Genomic DNA, 18334 nt, shown 5'->3' with positions numbered 1-18334 from the left:
TGTTATCTGGCTCATTCAAAACTGCTCTATGCATCAGCTTTCTGAATGCGGAGTTGGCAGAAATGAACTTTCTATGTAGCAAAATTAAACTGGTCAGTGACCTTTTCTCTCTTGAATTTGTTTGGACACCCATATTATGAGTTTCTTAATTTAATAACTTGAGAAAACAGAGTTGCAAAAAAAAGTGAATGTTTACCCTTACACCTCATTTCTAAAAAAAAAATTTAACTACATTAAATAGGTCCAAACCTGCGACAAGAAAAAAGTGAAAAAAAGTTTATAAAAACCCACTTAATTAAAACTTCTGTCTGGTTAAAAGATAATAGATATTTCATATGTAAATGTATAAATAAATTTAGCATTCCAATAAAGTAATCAAGGTCAAATATTTGAAAGCCCACAATTCTAAAATGATTTTGCTTACCACATATAATGATTTATCACTGAATCTCTTGCACAGTAGAGGCAGTGTATTTTTGCAGATGCTTACAATATTGCAGATGCTTACAATATTACTCATTATAATACTCACAGGAGACGTCTTCCCACATTTCCCGTCTCTTCCCTTTGGACCACCATGACCACTTCTTCCAGCTGTGACTTGACTCTGTAAAGTTTGCAACACAGACATCTTTGACTCCTCACTTCTCCACGCACCCAACCTCTATGCCCCACAGTTGGACACTCATGAATTATTATTATCCGAGTATAATAATCGGAGCCACAGGGGAGGTGAGGAAACATAATAAACACTGATACTCATCTCTCTGGGATCCGATGTTAATCCGAGCAGGCTTTGGGCCTGTACGATAATATCCCAGATGTCATGTGGTCTGAGATATTACCATACAGGCCCAAAACCTGTGCTAGCAGTAGCAGGCTATTACTACTAGCACAGGCTTCGGGCCTATATGGTACTGCTAGCACAGGCTTTGGGCCTATATGGTAATATCCCAGACCACGTGACATCTGGAACATTATTGTACAGGCCCAAAGCCTGCTAGGATTAACATCGGATCTCGGAGAGGATCTGGTTATTATACTCGAGGGTCTGAAAAGACTCCTGAGTATAGTGGTAGTGGGATCGCGGCCTGCTCACTGCCGCCCTCCGCAGCCTATAGTAGAAGGGGAAGTGGGGACGGCACTTATCAGACCCAGGGGATACTCCAGCAGATAGCGGCCTAATATAAAAAAAAGGTATTTTACTTACCGACCTCGCCACTGCTCCCGCTGCCGCTTCCTCTTCACCTGGCAGTAAGACGTCTCCGTCTCAGTGTAGGCGGCGTGATCGATCCTTCTTGATATTTTCCTGGAAAGTCACTGAGCCTAGTAGATTCCATAACCTGAGTCAAATGAAGGCGGTTTTTCTTAGCTCACACCAGTACACTCCTGCTTAAAAGAACAGAAGCAACCGTGTTTTTAGTGCTATTTTGTTCTCAAAATCAAACCAATTTGAATCCGTTTTTGGTCTGCTCTATATTTTGATTATCTGTGTTGTTTGTTTTTTGTAGAACTTTAAAACTTTTCTTTTCTCATTACTAATATATAGTAAATACCAGATGGAGACGTTTACCACCAGAATATGCTTCTACTTCTGAAGATGAGTTTGGAACAAACCGGAATTCTCCTAAACCCACAAAGCTACGTGCTTCTTCCACATTTAAAGTTCAGAGATCACAAATTAATGGAAGTAGTCAAGTCATAGCACCATCTGGAGCCTTAAATGTGTTATCATTTAAAAATAAGGCTAAAGAACAGGAAGATTACATCCGTGATTGGACTGCACATCGTGAAGAAATAGCAAGGTAAGGATATGAATGAAAGACTATGCAATTTAGAATTTTAGACCCTATTCACATCTGCGTTCAGATTTGCATTCGGGGAGTCCGCTTGGGGACCCCCCGAACAGAAACCTATACACAAAAAAAGCAGTTACCTAAGGAAACCCATGGATCCATAATGGGGTCCGTGTGATTTCCGCTCAGTTTCTGCATAAAACATGCGGAGAGACAAGTCCTGCACGCAGCACTTTTCTCTTTCTTCGTGCGGAAACCCAGCGGATACCACATGGACCCCATTATAGTCAAAGGGGTTCAGGGGTTTCCTTAGGCAACTGCTTTTTTTGCGTATAGGTTTCCATTCAGGGGGCCCCGAAGTACTTCCCGAACAGAAACTCATGCGCAGATATGAACCGGACTTTACTATGGCAGATTTACTTTGACTTGCCAAAAAGGGGTATTACTTAAAATGTAACATCATGGACCAATAGATTGGTGCATCAAGTCAATAAATAGTTGGTGTAGTCTAAACACACCAGATTTATCATCCAACATCAGCCACTGTGATAAATATTGCATACTTTAAGACTTTACACTGACTTTGCATTGTCCCACTGTTAGGGCAGTTTAACACAGCCAGTACTTGGTCACCCAAAGTGATGATCATTGAGAAACATGTTGTTGGCACTTGCTTGCATTGGCCTCATTGCCTAGGCAAACTGAACACGGGAGGAACTAACTCTACTATGATAGTTTTTTCCCCCCTTTCGACTGCATTGACTGCGTGATCGGCAGAGCTGCTTTTTTTTCCAGCTGCTCACAGCATGAGTCTAAAGTATAGTCTGAAACAGAGAGTCTACACCTTTTATTTTGCATAAAAGATACAATCTCCTGATCAGCAGAACTATTAGAAAGTTAGAGTGCTTATCAACAATGCTGTATTCCTAGTAGCTGTTGTTCCTGATAACAGCCTTGAATATCAAGCAAATTTCATAAGGAAATCTGCCCAAATATACTAAACAGTAATAATTATAATGTGTATAACAAATACTAAACGTAATGTATTAACCCATGCAACTTTGGTTTACATTATTTTTCCGTGTCTTTTTAGATAGTACGATTTTAGATATCAGGGCAGCGTATTTTGGCTACATTAACAAAAAAAAACCCAAACATATCTTGCCTGGAATACTTGCTTCTGCAAATGGTCATAATCGTTTGTAAAGTTTGTACCCCTTGAACTCACCCTTGGCTTCTTGTAAAAAATGTAACAGACAATTGGCCCTCCTAATTGTTCTTACATTATACAGAGCTCATCTTTGCTCAGTAGATCTGAGGCTGTATTTCTGCAGCACTAGATCTATCATTATTAATAGTTATGTAGAGGCAGAGCCATGGCTGCATTGTTTGTATAAGGCCAGTTATCAGGGAGATCAGTGATTGTAAAGTTTGGTAAGTTTTTTTTATTACCACTCAAGCAATTTATTTGTGGCAACCATGTCCACTTGTAACAATTTTTGAAAAACAACTTTATCCCTGATAACCCTTTTAGCAATATAAAATTCCATCCTTGTGTGCTGAAATAAGTAACTGTAGTTGCAGTATAGGTTGTTTAGAAATACGCGTTAAAGTGTGGCTAAATGGATAGGCTCATCCTGATGTAAAGCTATATTTCTTTGAACCTTTTTTTTTCCAGCTGCTCACAGCATGAGTCTAAAGTATAGTCTGAAACAGAGAGTCTGGAGCCTCCTCCATCATCTGCCTCTAAATTCCACCTTTCAGACATTTATGACATATACTGTTAATGTGCTATAAATGTTTCCAATGGGAGTACCCTTTTAAATATAATTGTTCTTCTTGGGAGTGGTACAAACTGACATGGTGACATCTGGACTAGAAAAATGTTTTAACATGTGTAGGGTTTGCCTAGATATGACAAGCATCACCTATCCTAGCTGTGGATCCCCTCCTGATCACCATTCAACCACTGCAAATCATTTGTGATGGTGCAGATTAATATCTCTTGTTTTTGTTGTTTAGGATTAGCCAAGATTTGGCCCTTATTGCTCGAGAAATTAATGATGTTGCAGGGGAAATAGATTCAGTGACTTCATCAGGAACTGCACCTAGTACCACAGTAAGCACTGCAGCTACCACACCTGGTTCAGCTATAGACACCAGAGAGGAGGTAGGAGATCTTCATGAAGATGCACAGGTTCTTTCTTCTTCCTTGTCTTTTGCTTTTTTCATATATACTTTTATTTTTGTTAGAAAATTTTAATGTTTTGTTTTAAAGACAAATTTAGAGAGTAGCCAAATTTTGTATTTCTTAACTGTATTACCAAATCTGACAAGTCAATTGCAAGTCCACATTGAATGCTGTTTTATTTTTTTCTGTTACCTTGATAAAAGTTAGTAAAAATGGTACTCTATTCTCCAAGAATTTGTCACTAGAAAATTACTTATTTTCCAAACTTTCTTGTTGAACATATGTTTTAAGAATTTTTTTTTTTAAATTCCGTGTCATAATCTGTATTTATTAAATACAAAGTACTATATGGTACAGGTTTTCTTTGCAACTGTCACCTAAATTACATGACAGACAGGATTAAAATAGATCATAACACCCATCATTGACACTATTATTGACAGTATATCATGTTGCAGCTTATCTGCTCCTTCTTCCCTTACAGATCATGCCTATAGAAGACTCCCATAGACTTCAATGAGCTGGCTCCCGTCTATTGCTGCCTTTAATGCATGGTTCATATCTGCATTCGGTATTCTGTTCGGACCCCCCCCCCTCCCCGAGCAGAATACCGAACGCATTAAAAAGCAGTGAACAATTATAGTCTATGGGGTCCATGTTCTTTCATTGCTCACCACTTTTTAATGCGTTCTGTATTCCGTCCCCAAGCAGACTCCCTGAACGGAATACTGAACACAGATGTGAACCAGGCCAGACCATGACTATGTTTTAAAATCTATAAATAAACAAAGCACAGGAGAAGTTCATCTACAATCAGAAAAAAAACAGATTAGAAGAAAGTCTCATATTTCACTGCTTTCATCTGGTTTTAATAAATCAATAAAAATATTTATAATTAGAGATGAGCGAACAGCGTTCGATTGAATAGCTATTCGATCGAATATCAGGCCTGTTTGAGGTATTCGATTCCAATCGAATACCACGCGGCAGACGCAGTAAAAATTCATATCCCCTCCCACCTTCCCTGGAGCTTTTTTTGCATCAATAACTGCGCAGGGGAGGTGGGACAGGAACTACGACATTGAAAAAAAAATTGGAAAATGCCATTGGCTGCTGAAATCAGGTGACCTCAGATTTATAAGAATAGTCGCCGCCTTCTTCGTCTCAATTTACGGCTTGGAGACATAGGGACAGAGATCTGCTGAGGGCTAGATAGGGATTAGATTCTGCTAGGCAGGAAACAACAACAGCTCTTTTCAGAGATATACTGCAGGGAGAGGAGTCTATAGACGCTCAACACAGCTTTGCACGGTGTGTACCCCCAAACGCCAAAGTGGGGTACACAGCAATTGTCAGGCTATACGCTCAATCCAGCTATCCACGCTGTGTACCCCCAAAACCTAACAGGGATACACAGCAATTGTCAGGCTATATATGTTCAATCCAGCTATCCACGCTGTGTAACCCCAAAACCTAACAGGGATACACAGCAATTGTCAGGCTATATACGCTCAATCCAGCTATCCACGCTGTGTACCCCCAAAACCTAACAGGGATACACAGCAATTGTCAGGCTATATACGCTCAAATCGCATTTCTATACATTTAACCCCTTAACGCTCTGGTCAGTAATAGTACGTCCTGGCAAGTAGCACGTTCGCGCTCAGGTCAGTACTATTACTGACCAGTAATGGCGCCGGCACAGAAGCTGTGCCTGCGCCATTACACCCGGCACTCGGCTGCATTACACAGCCGAGGGCCTGGACGAGCTGCCCCAGTGAACTGCCGGTCGGAGCTCCGCTCCGATCGGCGGTATTAACCCTCCTGATGCCGCGGACGCATGTCCGCGACATCGGGAGCGTTTTCTGTGACATCACCCCCCCCCCCCCCCCTGGGTACCCCCCGCGGCGAGATAGAAAATAGAGTTAATAAAAAATAGCCAATAAGCTATAGGCACCCAAAAATGGTGTCATTACAAAATGCATCATATCCCAGAAAATTAAAAGCACTCATATGGCCAACATCAACACAAAATAAAAAAAATATAGCTTGAATAATGTGAAGACAAAAAAAAACCAAAATCGCCAAATGCGTCAGAAGGGGAATATATAAGCGGTGCGAGCGTATGTCAGGGTACAGACCAGTTTTGCAGCTTACAAGAAAAAAACAATAGAAGTGACCCCCCAATCATAGGAGCTACTGGGACATAATAGGGAATTTGGTGCTCCCAATGTCCTCCGCACCGCTTACATATTACCTCTTCACCATCCGCTGTGCATTCACCTCTGGGATACTAATACTCACTACACCCCCTGATAAATTCTTTGAGGGGTGCAGTTTCCAAAATAGGGTCACTTTTGGAGGTTTCCCACTATTGTGGTACTTCTAGGGCTCTGTAAATGCAACATGGTATCTAAAAACCATCCTAATGAAATTGCTGCCCGAAATCCCTAAAGGTGCTCTTTGATTTCTGAGGACACGTATTGAGTCACGTTGCACAGTAGGGCCACATATGGGATATTTCTACAAACTGCAGAATCACAGAAATAAATATTATGGTATGTTTTGCTGTTAACTCCTTCATTGTTACGGAAAAATTTGGTTTGAAATGGAAAATGTGCATAAAAAAGTGACTTTTGGAAATTTCACCTTCATTTTGAATTAATTCCTGTGGAACACCTAAAGGGTTAATAAAGTTCCTATATACAATTTTGAATAGTTTGAAGACTACAGTTTCAAAAATGGGGTCATTTATGGGTCTTTTCTATTATATAGGCCCCTCAAAGTCACTTCACAACTAAATAGGTCCCTAGAATACAAAATCTTGAAATTTTCTTGAAAATCTGACAATTTGCTACTAAAGTTACAAGCCTTCTAACTTCCTAGAAAAGTAAAAAGACATTGAAGAAACAATGCCAATATAAAGTAGACATATGGGAAATGTTAATTAGGAAGAATTTTGTGTGTTATGACTGTCTGTGTTTTCACGAGAATAACAGAAACTTTCAAAATTGATAATTTTATGAAATTTTCAGTACATTGTCCATTTTTTAACAAACAAACGCAAAGTATAATGACCAAAAATTACCACCAACATAAACTACAATGTGTCACGAAAAAACAATCTTGGAATCACCTGGATAGGTAAATGCATTATGAAGCTATCCTCACATAAAGTAAAAGACGTCATATTTGAAAAACAGGGTCTGAGCCTTAAGGCCCAAAGTATCCTGCGTCCTTAAGGGGTTAAAAATGCGTAAGGCTAGCGCAAAGGGACGAGGACGGGGGCGATGAAGGCCGTGGTGAAGCTCATCAGCTTGGGGGACAGACAGCACACTGCCTCCGAGTTGAGGGATGCCCTCCTCGATGAGACATCAACATGGTTTTCGCCACTGCATCTGAGCCCAGGCATGGTCCTGTGTGATAACGGCCGGAACCTGGTAGCGGCTCTGAAGCTTGCCAACCTCCAACACGTTCCGTGCCTGGCCCATGTTTTCAATTTAGTGGTGCAACGGTTTTTAAAAACGTACTCCAACGTTCATGAGCTATTGGTGAAAGTGCGGTGCTTGTGCACCCACTTTCACAAGTCTACAGTAGCTTCTGTTAGCCTCAAATCACTCCAGCAACTCCTCCATCTGCCAGAACGCCAGCTGATGTGCGACGTCCCCACACGCTGGAACTCGACATACCACATGTTGAGCAGAGTGTGTGAGCACCAGAGACCCTTGATGCAGTACCATCTCCAAAACCCAAGGGTTCCTCAGAGTTAGCTCCCGCAGTTTCTGCACCATGAGTGGCCATGGATGGCAGAATTATGCGAGTTCTTGCGTGTCTTTGAGGAGTCAACCATGAGGGTCAGTTGTAGTAACGCAATCATGAGTGTCACAATCCCGCTCCTGTGTGTGATGCGAGAATCCCTCATTGCCATCAGGGATAATGCATTGTATGCTGAGGAGTCGGGCATAGGAGCTGAACCAACACAGCAGGATAGTCCGTGCACACTCCTGTCCGCTTCACAGGTCATATCAAGATATGATACCTATGGATAAGGTAGACATGGTGAGTGCAGATCCGAGGTTTAGCGAAATGCATTGAGGTGGTCCTTCAACACTGGGGTCGCTTGTTGCTTGCTGGGGTCTGTTTTCACTATGTCTACCAATTAAATTACCACTTTTTTTTTTCGAGAACAACAAAGTAAGGTTAGGGCTACTTGTTATAGAATAGGGTTTTTTTTGTATTTTACAGTACAAGCAAAGAATTAGATTTTAATTCCATCTATATATTGTTTGAAAAAAGTCTGTAGAAGGTCTGCTTTTTTTAAAAAAAAATGTATTTAACTATAGTTTTATTGAAGATTTAACAAAGTTACAACAAGATGCGCATCAAAAATAAATACTGACATAATGTTTTTAAAGAAGGTTTAATAAGCAGTGACCATGGTTGCCAAAAAAAACATTTGGAGGCATTCAACCTAGTAGAATTCATGACTACAATATGAACAACTTCTAACAGCTGAAACATGTTTAACAAAAAAAGCAAAATAAAAACCAAAAGTGGGGAGCTATGAGCTTCATTGCGCTGATGGCTTAGAATGTAGAATATAAGTCTCGGATTTGGAGGGTGGGGGGATGTTCTTTCAAGTTTTTCCAAACAAACATTGTTTCTGTTTTCATAAGAAAGCTAAGATTCTCAGGAATTTTATGTGCTTCATGCTACACATAAAATCATATTCTAAACTGTATTTTAATTGGATATATCTCAGATTCTGTTAATTAGTTCTTAAATCTTAGCTGTTTTATGATATCAGAACTTTTTTTCTAGGTGGTATAATACCAAAGATACAGCCATTTAAAGTGACCGTGCCTCCAGGGGCGTAACTACCGAGGTAGCACCGACAGCAGCTGCCACAGGGTGCGGCAACAGCTGCTACCGCTGCGTTTTTTTTTTGTTTTTTTTTAATATGTCGTTACTGGCTGGAGTAACGCCAGCCAGTAATGGGCCCTATTTACTTACTGATCCCGGCCCCTGCCAGGATCGGTAAGTGACGCCGCGGGCCCTACAAACACTATTCTTATACTCGAGGGTCTTTTTAGACCCCTGAGTATAATGATCGGAAGCCCAAGGGAGGTAAGAGAACATAAAAAAAAAATAAATCATACTTACCTCTCCGGGCTCCAGACAATCTTCGGGCCTATGTGTGCGACGTCTCTGACGTCACATGACCGGGGCCTGCGTCCAAGGTCATGTGACGTCCTGGACGACTTTGAAAATGGCCGACACCACCCAGGAGTGCAGTGGAGCCAGGGATAGTTAAGTATCAGTGATTTTTTTTTTTTAATGTTGGTATCCCCCCTCGGTCCCCGAGTATTATACTCTGGGGTCTGAAATGGGGCCACTATGGGGCATAATAGTGTGCGCAGGGGCCACTATGGAGTATAAAACTGTGTGCAGGGGCCACTATGGGGCCTAAGACTGTATGCAGGGGCCACTATGGGGCATTCGCCCAGGAATGCGGGGGGGGGTTATCGGGTGGGGTCTTCGGCGTCGTTTAGGGGGTCCCCATGTCAAAAGTTCGCATGGGGCCCCGCCATTCCAAGATACGCCACTGCGTGCCACCTTTGATAAATGCTTCAGCTCTGCTTATTTACAATATAACTATTGTGAAGTGGAGAGAGGTATAGTGTGGGAGAACCGTTATTTTTCCCCAAGACTGTTGCAGTATGCACAGGCGTTTAGCTTGTAGGTCCCGGACTGGAGTAAAGTTCGGGCCAGACCTGCAGGGCAATCCACTCTAAGCTTGGGAACAGACCAGCAGGGCTTTGTAAGTAGCACAGGTGTGGTGGTTAGTGAGAGAGAGAGGAGAGAGACTGAAACACACACACTCAAACAGTCTGAGAAAGCTCTGGCAAAAGGATGCTGTTAACGTGCCGGGTATGTGTACCCCTTGTTTACCTGTAAACCCTGTTTGTTAGGAGGTCAGCGGTAGGCTGACCCCCTGGTTAGTGAAGGAATAATTCGTTTAGTAAGCTGCCGGAGAGGCGTAGGTCTTTATTTTCATTTGTTTGTTTTGACATACTGAGCAGCAATACCTGTACCTTTAAGCTTGTCTGCTGCAATAAAAACTGCTTTTGGAAAGAAACCAGAGCCTCTGAATCCCCCCGTAGTTAGAGGGTTGTTAAGGAGAATATTACAGCCTGTTTTATAATAAAAAGGAATTTAGATAAGTAATAGAATATATTACAAAAATGGTCACAAGATTGGGATTTACACTTTATTGATACAACCCCTATGATGTATAGCAGATATTTTCGTTTTGCATCTTGTGTCACTATGGAAACTAAGGACTGAAAGTCAGTTTTACTGGCAATGTCCTTGATGAGGGTGAGCCAGGAAAGCTGGGCAGGAGTCAGGAGGTTATGCTGTGGCATCATTGGGGTAGTCTCAGGACTATCACAAGGTTCAGAGACTTGAGATGAGCCTGAAAGAGAGGGGTGGCCCCCAGATCATTGGGGTGAGGGGGTTATCCAGGTGAGCTTCGGAGTTGATGGAGAAGGCATTGATGCTGAGCTCAGTAGTCTCTCTCATCCTTAAGTTGTTAGAGGGCAAAGGGGCTAAGCACATTCTGTATGGCTAAAGAGAGGGGAACCACATCTTGGAGGAAGATAGTGGCAGATAACCTGACGTGATCACGGGAGCTTGCTGGGCAGAATTTGGGTGTTCCACAGCCATTGTGCACCCCAGGTGGAGTGCATTCCCAATCTCTTTTTGTGATCCTGGGTAGTGGGATGGAGACCTCCTGCAGTAGGCTTCATTAAAGCTGTGGCACAAAATAGTGAGCTCTTGGAAGAGGGAACTTAGGTGGAAGTAGAAGATTGCTGTGGTTGCTATGAAAGTAGAGGTATGAGTCCTGGGTATGGGGTTGAAGGAGCTTTTTTTCTTTTTTTTTTCTTGTAATGTAGATTGTGAGCCCCACATAGAACTCACAATGTACATTTTTCCCTATCAGTACAGTGTTGGCCAAAAGTATTGGCACCCCTGCAATTCTGTCAGATAATACTCATTTTCTTCCAGAAAATGATTGCAAGCACAAACTCTTTGGTATTAATATCTTTATTTATTTTGCTTGCAATGAAAAAACACAAAAGAGAATGAAAAAAGTCAAATCACTGATCATTTTACACAAAACTCCAAAAATGGGCTGGACAAAATTATTGGCACTCTCAGCCTAATACTTGGTAGCACAACCTTTAGACAAAATAACTGCGAACAACCGCTTCCTGTAACCATCAATGAGTTTCTTACAATGCTCTGCTGGAATTTTAGACCATTCTTCTTTGGCAAACTGCTCCAGGTCCCTGAGATTTGAAGGGTGACTTCTCCAAACTGCCATTTTGAGATCTCTCCACAGGTGTTCTATGGGATTCAGGTCTGGACTCATTGCTGGCCACTTTAGAAGTCTCCAGTGCTTTCTCTCAAACCATTTTCTAGTGATTTTTGAAGTGTGTTTTGGGTCATTGTCCTGCTGGAAGACCCATGACCTCTGAGGGAGACCCAGCTTTCTCACACTGGGCCCTACATTATACTGCAAAATTTGTTGGTATTCTTCAGACTTCATAATGCCATGCACACGGTCAAGCAGGCCAGTGCCAGAGGCAGCAAAGCAACCCGAAAACATCAGGGAACCTCCGCCTTGTTTGACTGTAGGGACCGTGTTGTGTTCTTTGAAGGCCTCTTTTTTTCCCTATAAACTCTGTGTTGATGCCTTTTCCCAAAAAGTTGTACTTTTGTCTCATCTGACCAAAGAACATTCTTCCAAAACGTTTTTGGCTTTCTCAGGTAAGTTTTGGCAAACTGCAGCCTGACTTTTTTATGTCTCTGGGTAAGAAGTGGGGTCTTCCTGGGTATCCTACCATACAGTCCCTTTTCATTCAGACGCCGACAGATAGTACGGGTTGACACTGTTGTACCCTTGGACTGCAGGGCAGCTTGAACTTGTTTGGATATTAGTCCAGGTTCTTTATCCACAATCTTGCGTTGAAATCTCTCGTCAATTTTTCTTTTCCGTCCACATCTAGGGAGGTTAGCCACAGTGCCATGGGCTTTAAACTTCTTGATGACACTGCGCACGGTAGACACAGGAACATTCAGGTCTTTGGAGATGGATTTGTAGCCTTGAGATTGCTCATGCTTCCTCACAATTTTGCTTCTCAAGTCTTCAGACAGTTCTTTGGTCTTCTTTCTTTTCTCCATGCTCAATGTGGTACACACAAGGACACAGGACAGAGGTTGAGTCAACTTTAATCCATTTCAACTGGCTGTAAGTGTGATTTAGTTATTGACACCACCTATTAGGTGCCTCAGGTAAGTAACAGGTGCTGTTAATTACACAAATTAGAGAAGCATCACATGATTTTTCAAACAGTGCCAATACTTTTGTCCACCCCCTTTTTTATGGTTGGTGTGGAATTATATCCAATTTGGCTTTTTGACAATTCTTTTTGTGGTTTTCCATTGAAGACACATTAAATGAAGATAATAATACCAAAGAATTTGTGCTTGCAATCATTTTCTGGAAGAAAATGAGTATTATCTGACAGAATTGCAGGGGTGCCAATACTTTTGGCCAACACTGTATGTCTTTGGAATATGGGATGGAAATCCATGCAAACACGGGGAGAACATACAAACTCCTTGCAGATGTTTTTTTGCCCTTGGTGGGATTTGAACACCAGGACTTCAGCGCTGCAAGGCTGCAGTGCTAACCATCTTTATGCTGATGACACCCAATTATACACATCTTCCCGTGACATCACCCCTGTACTCATACAGAACACCAGTGACTGTCTTTCTACTGTCTCTAATATCATGTCCTCGCTCTATCTGAAACTAAAACTCTCTAAGACTGAACTACTACTGTTTCCACCATCTAATAGATCTGTCCCTGATATATCCATTGCAGTCTCAGGCCTTACTATAACTCCTAGGCAGTATGCCCGCTGCCTCGGGGTCATGTTTAACGCAGACCTTTCCTTCACCCGCCATATTGAATCACTCGCACGTTCATGTCACCTCCACCTCAAAAACATCTCCAGAATACGCCCTTTCCTTACCAGAGATGCACTAAAGACACTTATTGTCTCTCTGATTCATTCTCGCTTTGACTACTGTAACTCCTTACTAATCGGTCTTCCCCTCACTAAACTCTCCCCTCTACAATCTATTCTGAACGCAGCGGCCAGGCTCATCTATCAGGCTAGACGCTACAGCGATGCCTCTGGTCAGTTCCAGTCGCTACATTGGCTGCCTATTCATTATAGAATAAAATATAAAGTTATTACTCTCAACCACAAGGCTCTCCATAATTCTGTATCTCCCTACTTTTCTTCCCTCATCTCTGTCTACCGCCCAACCCGTGTTCTCCGTTCACTCAATGACCTAACACTTATATCCTCTATTATCAGAACCTCCCATGCTCGTATACAAGACTTCTCCCGAGTTGCATCACTTCTCTGGAATGCTCTACCCCGGACATGGGAAGAATATGCAAATCTGTCTCCCAAGATGTAAACAGGGAGACAGTGCCTCTGTTATGCTGCCCTCTATTGGAAGCACCCTGAACATCATGCCTGACTTTCCCAGAAGTCTTTACTGCATAATGCGGGGTTATAACCAAATCAATTTCTCAGCTACAGACGGCACCGTTTCTGTCTGGTTGGACTTCATCAGCGCAGCCTAGAGAGAATTGATTTGGTAGAAGTGAGAGGCTGAGAGACCAAATTATGGGGATAACGTCCATCCTTAGGGAGAGAACACCTTTTCAGGTGTGTGGAGACTCATACAGCCATAGTTGCTCCACTGCAAGGGAACATGAGAAGAATATGCAAATCTGTCTCCCAAGATGTAAACAGGTAGACAGTGCCTCTGTTATGCTGCCCTCTATGGAAAGCACCCTGAACATCATGCCCGACTTTCCCAGAAGTCTTTACTGCATAATGCGGGGTTATAACCCCGGACAATCAGATTAACTCCTAATTTCTACAGTTTCAAACGCAAACTAAAGACACATCTTTTCAGACAGGCATATCACAGTTTCTAACGTAAACCCTTCCGTACTATAATTAGAATCCCCAAAATGTAACCCTCCTCTGTCCCTGCTCACACATTTCCCCACATGATATGATGCCATTTCAGGCTAACTTTATAGATCCAAGCTCCATCCACATGTTAAAGGATACAACTAGTGACTGCTCATAAAGGTTTATGTTTGTGTAATGACAGTCACCTCTATTACAGAATTATCGGACCCCCTGTATAAGCAATGCCGCCCCTACTACCTCATGTATCACCCCTCTACCTCATAGATTGTAAGCTCTTGCGAGCAGGGCCCTCACTCCCATTGTGTGAAATTACTTTGTAATGCATCTTTCTGTCTGTATTTGAACCCTACAAATTGTACAGCGCTGCAGAATATGTTGGCGCTATATAAATAAAATTTATTATTATTATTAACCACTGAGCCACCGTGTGGCCCCCCCGAAGGAGCTTTTTAGATGGCTTCTGCTTCCCCATTTGGCTTAGATGGTGCAGTTTGGGTAATGATATGAGTGGCGGATGGCAGGACTTAACCATTTAGGTGTCCATACTAAGCGGCTAAGGAACACGCCCCAGTATCCTCCATTTTCAATAATATGCACATTTTTGAAAATTTTAACCTGCAGATGTACTCTATTTTTCCTATAAACTTCTATGGGGTGGGAAAGGCAAAAATCAAAAATGATAAATCACAGGGTTCCAGGAAAATAAATAAATCAGATAAAATATAATTTTTAATTATTTTGGTAAAAAAACATCTCTGTTCACAATAGAGTAAATACCACTACATTCATAATCCATCAAATTGTAACTATGGAAATAACGGTGCCAGGGGCCATTATTTTCCTAGTTACAATTCGATGGGTTATGAATGTAGTGGTATTTATTTAATCTATTGTGAATGTTATTGCAGGTTACAATTAAGAAACATTTCTGAGATTTATACCTTACATTATATAGTACAACATCCAGTAGATGCACTGGTAATGCACTACAGTGCACAATGATTAAAAAATATTGAACTGGAGTTGGTTATTCACTCTGGTGGTGAGTTTGTACCACTTACAATAGGTAGGGAACTGACATACACATTTTTAACCAAGATAATTAAAAGTTATATTTTATCTGATTTATTTATTTTCCTGGAACCCTATACTGTGATTTATTCTTTAATGAGGGTGGTTCACTATACCGTCTGTGAAATTGCAAAAATGAAAATGCTACATTTTTTTTTTCTTTTTTCTTTTTTTTTTTCACTACAAATTTTTTTCACACAACCTTCTCTAGCTGCATTTTTCTAGATGTAATATTAGCTGATTGGTGATTTTACTTGTGGTTGTCGGTTGATGTTTAATTAACTTCACATGGATTTGTACCTCCCTTTGATCCTTTCTTTTCTTCAAACCTTTTGTTAAAATGAGTTTATTTATATTTTGTTTTCCTTCTACATGTTTCACACATCAGCCATAAATTTTATGGTTGTTTTATTTAATTTGCTATGGATTTCACACTATTCATTTCAAAGGGTGAAATGTGTATTACATTTGCAGTGGAACTGACATGCTATAGATTAGGCCAGCAAATATTAAAATTTGCAGTATGCCTTTAATTCTGCACTAATTTTGGGTCCAATAGGTGGGTGGAATTTTTAAAGGGGTTTTCCGGGAAATAAAAAAAAAAAAAAATTGTCTGTCAGTTCTATTAATGGGTTACTAAATGCACCCATATACCTTTAGCTGTGTATTGAGTGATGTCTGGGTGTCTATGGGAGCTCCTGGTATCTTCTGTTTCTGTTTATGTGGTCAGCTTCCTGCTATGTAAACATGTAAACTTCCACACTAAGCCTTCTCACCTTACTCCCCCCTCCCTGTCTCTCTAGCTATCCTGCTCTTCCCTACCTACTCAGCCAAACCCATTTTATATACTTTCCCTCCACGCTTCTTCCTGTGAGACGGCTCCTCCTTCTTTACTGATTCGGTCTGTGCACACTCTTCTAGCTCTGCACTGCTGCGATTATCCACCTCTACTGGGCATGCGTTGATGCACAGTAGAGATGTATTATCGGCAGCAGTGTGCAGAGCAAAAGAGCACACACTGACAGAGTCAGTAAAAAACGAGGTGCCGTCTCACAGGAAGAAGCATGGAGGATAATTATAATGGGGTAGGGGGCAAGTAGTAGTGACTATCAGTTTCCAGAAATTGTGAAACTGATATAGTCCCTGGATAATCAGAAAATGTCCCCAGGGATATGGGTAAACATACATTTTTGATTAATTATGTTATTTAAAAAGTAGTAGGGGAGGGTGTTTAGATTACTGTAGGGATTTCCAGTTATCCCGGACAACCCCTTTAATTCTGCATACATTGTAATGGAAATTGCTGTGAATGTTCAGTGAAATCCAAGAAACTTGGTAGCAATTCTGCAACATGTGAATTATCTTACTATTTTATGAATCTGTTTCTAAAAAAAATATATATATATTATATATATGTTTTGACCACTGAAATCTTGCATTTTATTTTTTTTAGCTGGTAGATCGTGTTTTTGATGAAAGCCTAAACTTTCGAAAGATTCCTCCTTCAAACTTGTCTAAATCAGAGGCAGTTTTACGAGCAAATGATTCAAAACCTAAACCTAAAGAAACTCCTGAACCACAAGTTATGACTAGAAGAAAAACATGGAACCGAGATGAAGTAAGTAAAAGTGGTTAGTTTTTAAGATAAATTTTGCATTTTTAATTTATAAAATGCTACAAATAAAACAGTAAAATGCAAACTTACAGCACCAAAAGCTGGAATTTTAAAGAAAAACAATTGGTTCACACAGCAATATTACATCAATAGGCAAAAGTAGTCCAGATACAAGAAAAAGAAATGCTTTTACAGTACCCTGACTTCTAGAAAAATAGACCTTCAGTGTGGGCACACGCATTCACACACAAGCACAAATGCACACAGACCTGTTCACTGAACTGGAGTATAATAGACTCTATGAAGCCATTTAGTAAGTAAAAGTGTTTCAAGTGATCCCCAGTTCCAATACATTTGCATAACTAGTCTATGGGGAGGTAGGAAAAGGCATTCTAATAGCCAATCTACAAGAAAACACATTAATAGGCACTCATTTGCATAGGCCATATAATACATCAACAGTGCCACTGGCTAAATATTTAAGTGCATATACTGTACAAACTTTTCAGTAGGGTAACATTTCTGTATTGAAAAAAAAAATGGTCTTAAATAATATCTCATATAATTAGAATATTCACTTTTGTGTTTTCAAAGATATGCTAATTTAATGATATGCACCTGTAAATCATGTCTTTGGAATATGTTCCTTCATTCATGGTCATAACTAAAAATGAGCGAATCAAAGCTGACGAAGTGGAATTTGATCTGAATTTCAGGAAATATTTGATTTTCATCTAATCTGGATTTCCCACAATGCTATGCATGTAGCCAATCAGCAGCCAGCCCTGTGATGTCACATCCCTTTAACCCCTTCGCGACCATCCACGACATCAGGAGCGGGTTAGTGACAGCTAACACCCTTCTCCATAACTCCCGGTCAGAGCATAGCTCCGATTGTGGCAGTGGCGTAACTACTGCCATAGCAGTGGAGGCAGCTGCCACAGGGCCCGGGACATTGGGGGCCCGATGACAGCCGCTACCGCTGCTATCATTATACTCGGGGGTCTTTATGGGGGATAATACTGTGTGCAGGGGCCACTATGGGGGATAGTACTGTGTGCAGGAGCTACTATGGGGGATAATACTGTGTGCAGGGGCTACTATGGGGGATAATACTGTGTGCAGGGGCTACTATGGGGGATAATACTGTGTGCAGGAGCCACTAAGGGACACAATACTGTGTGCAGGGCCACTATGGGGTATCCCCCATAGTGGCCCTGCACACAGTATTATCTGTATGCAGGGGCCCACTATGGGGGATAATACTATGTTAAGGGGCCACTATGGGGTATAATAGAACATGCAGAAATGCGTAGGAGGGGGTCGGTCGAGGTCTTCGGTGTCGGTCAGGGGGGGGGCCATGTCAAAAGTTCGCCACGGGGCCCCGCCATTCCTAGTTACGCCACTGGATTGTGGGTTTTAACCCCTTGGATGCCACGGTCAAACTTGACTGCGACAACCAAGGGGTTCCACCATGCTATGTGTCCCCCTCGACACCCCCTGCGCAGAGATCGGGGGGTGCCGATATGCATCTTCTGCAGCCCGGGGTCTGGCCAGTGACCCT

General features: G+C 41.5%; 1 protein-coding gene across 3 annotated transcripts in view; it reads left to right on the top strand.

Annotated features, from left to right (window-relative positions):
• CEP170 (centrosomal protein 170) overlaps window positions 1-18334 on the top strand; it is a 180733-nt gene that overhangs the window by 136327 nt on the left and 26072 nt on the right. For 2 of the 3 annotated variants that reach the window (XM_075267759.1, XM_075267757.1), the window contains exons 12-14: window positions 1550-1805; window positions 3819-3993; window positions 16609-16773. In XM_075267759.1, the coding sequence (XP_075123860.1) occupies window positions 1550-1805; window positions 3819-3993; window positions 16609-16773 (596 nt within the window). The remainder of the gene's footprint in view (window positions 1-1549; window positions 1806-3818; window positions 3994-16608; window positions 16774-18334) is intronic. The other variant, XM_075267758.1, reaches the window with a different exon arrangement.

Source organism: Leptodactylus fuscus, chromosome 3, assembly GCF_031893055.1.
Source record: "Leptodactylus fuscus isolate aLepFus1 chromosome 3, aLepFus1.hap2, whole genome shotgun sequence".
Lineage (NCBI taxonomy): Eukaryota > Metazoa > Chordata > Amphibia > Anura > Leptodactylidae > Leptodactylus > Leptodactylus fuscus.
The sequence above is the reverse complement of the archived record's forward strand: the minus strand, read 5'-3'. Positions and strand labels throughout refer to the sequence as shown.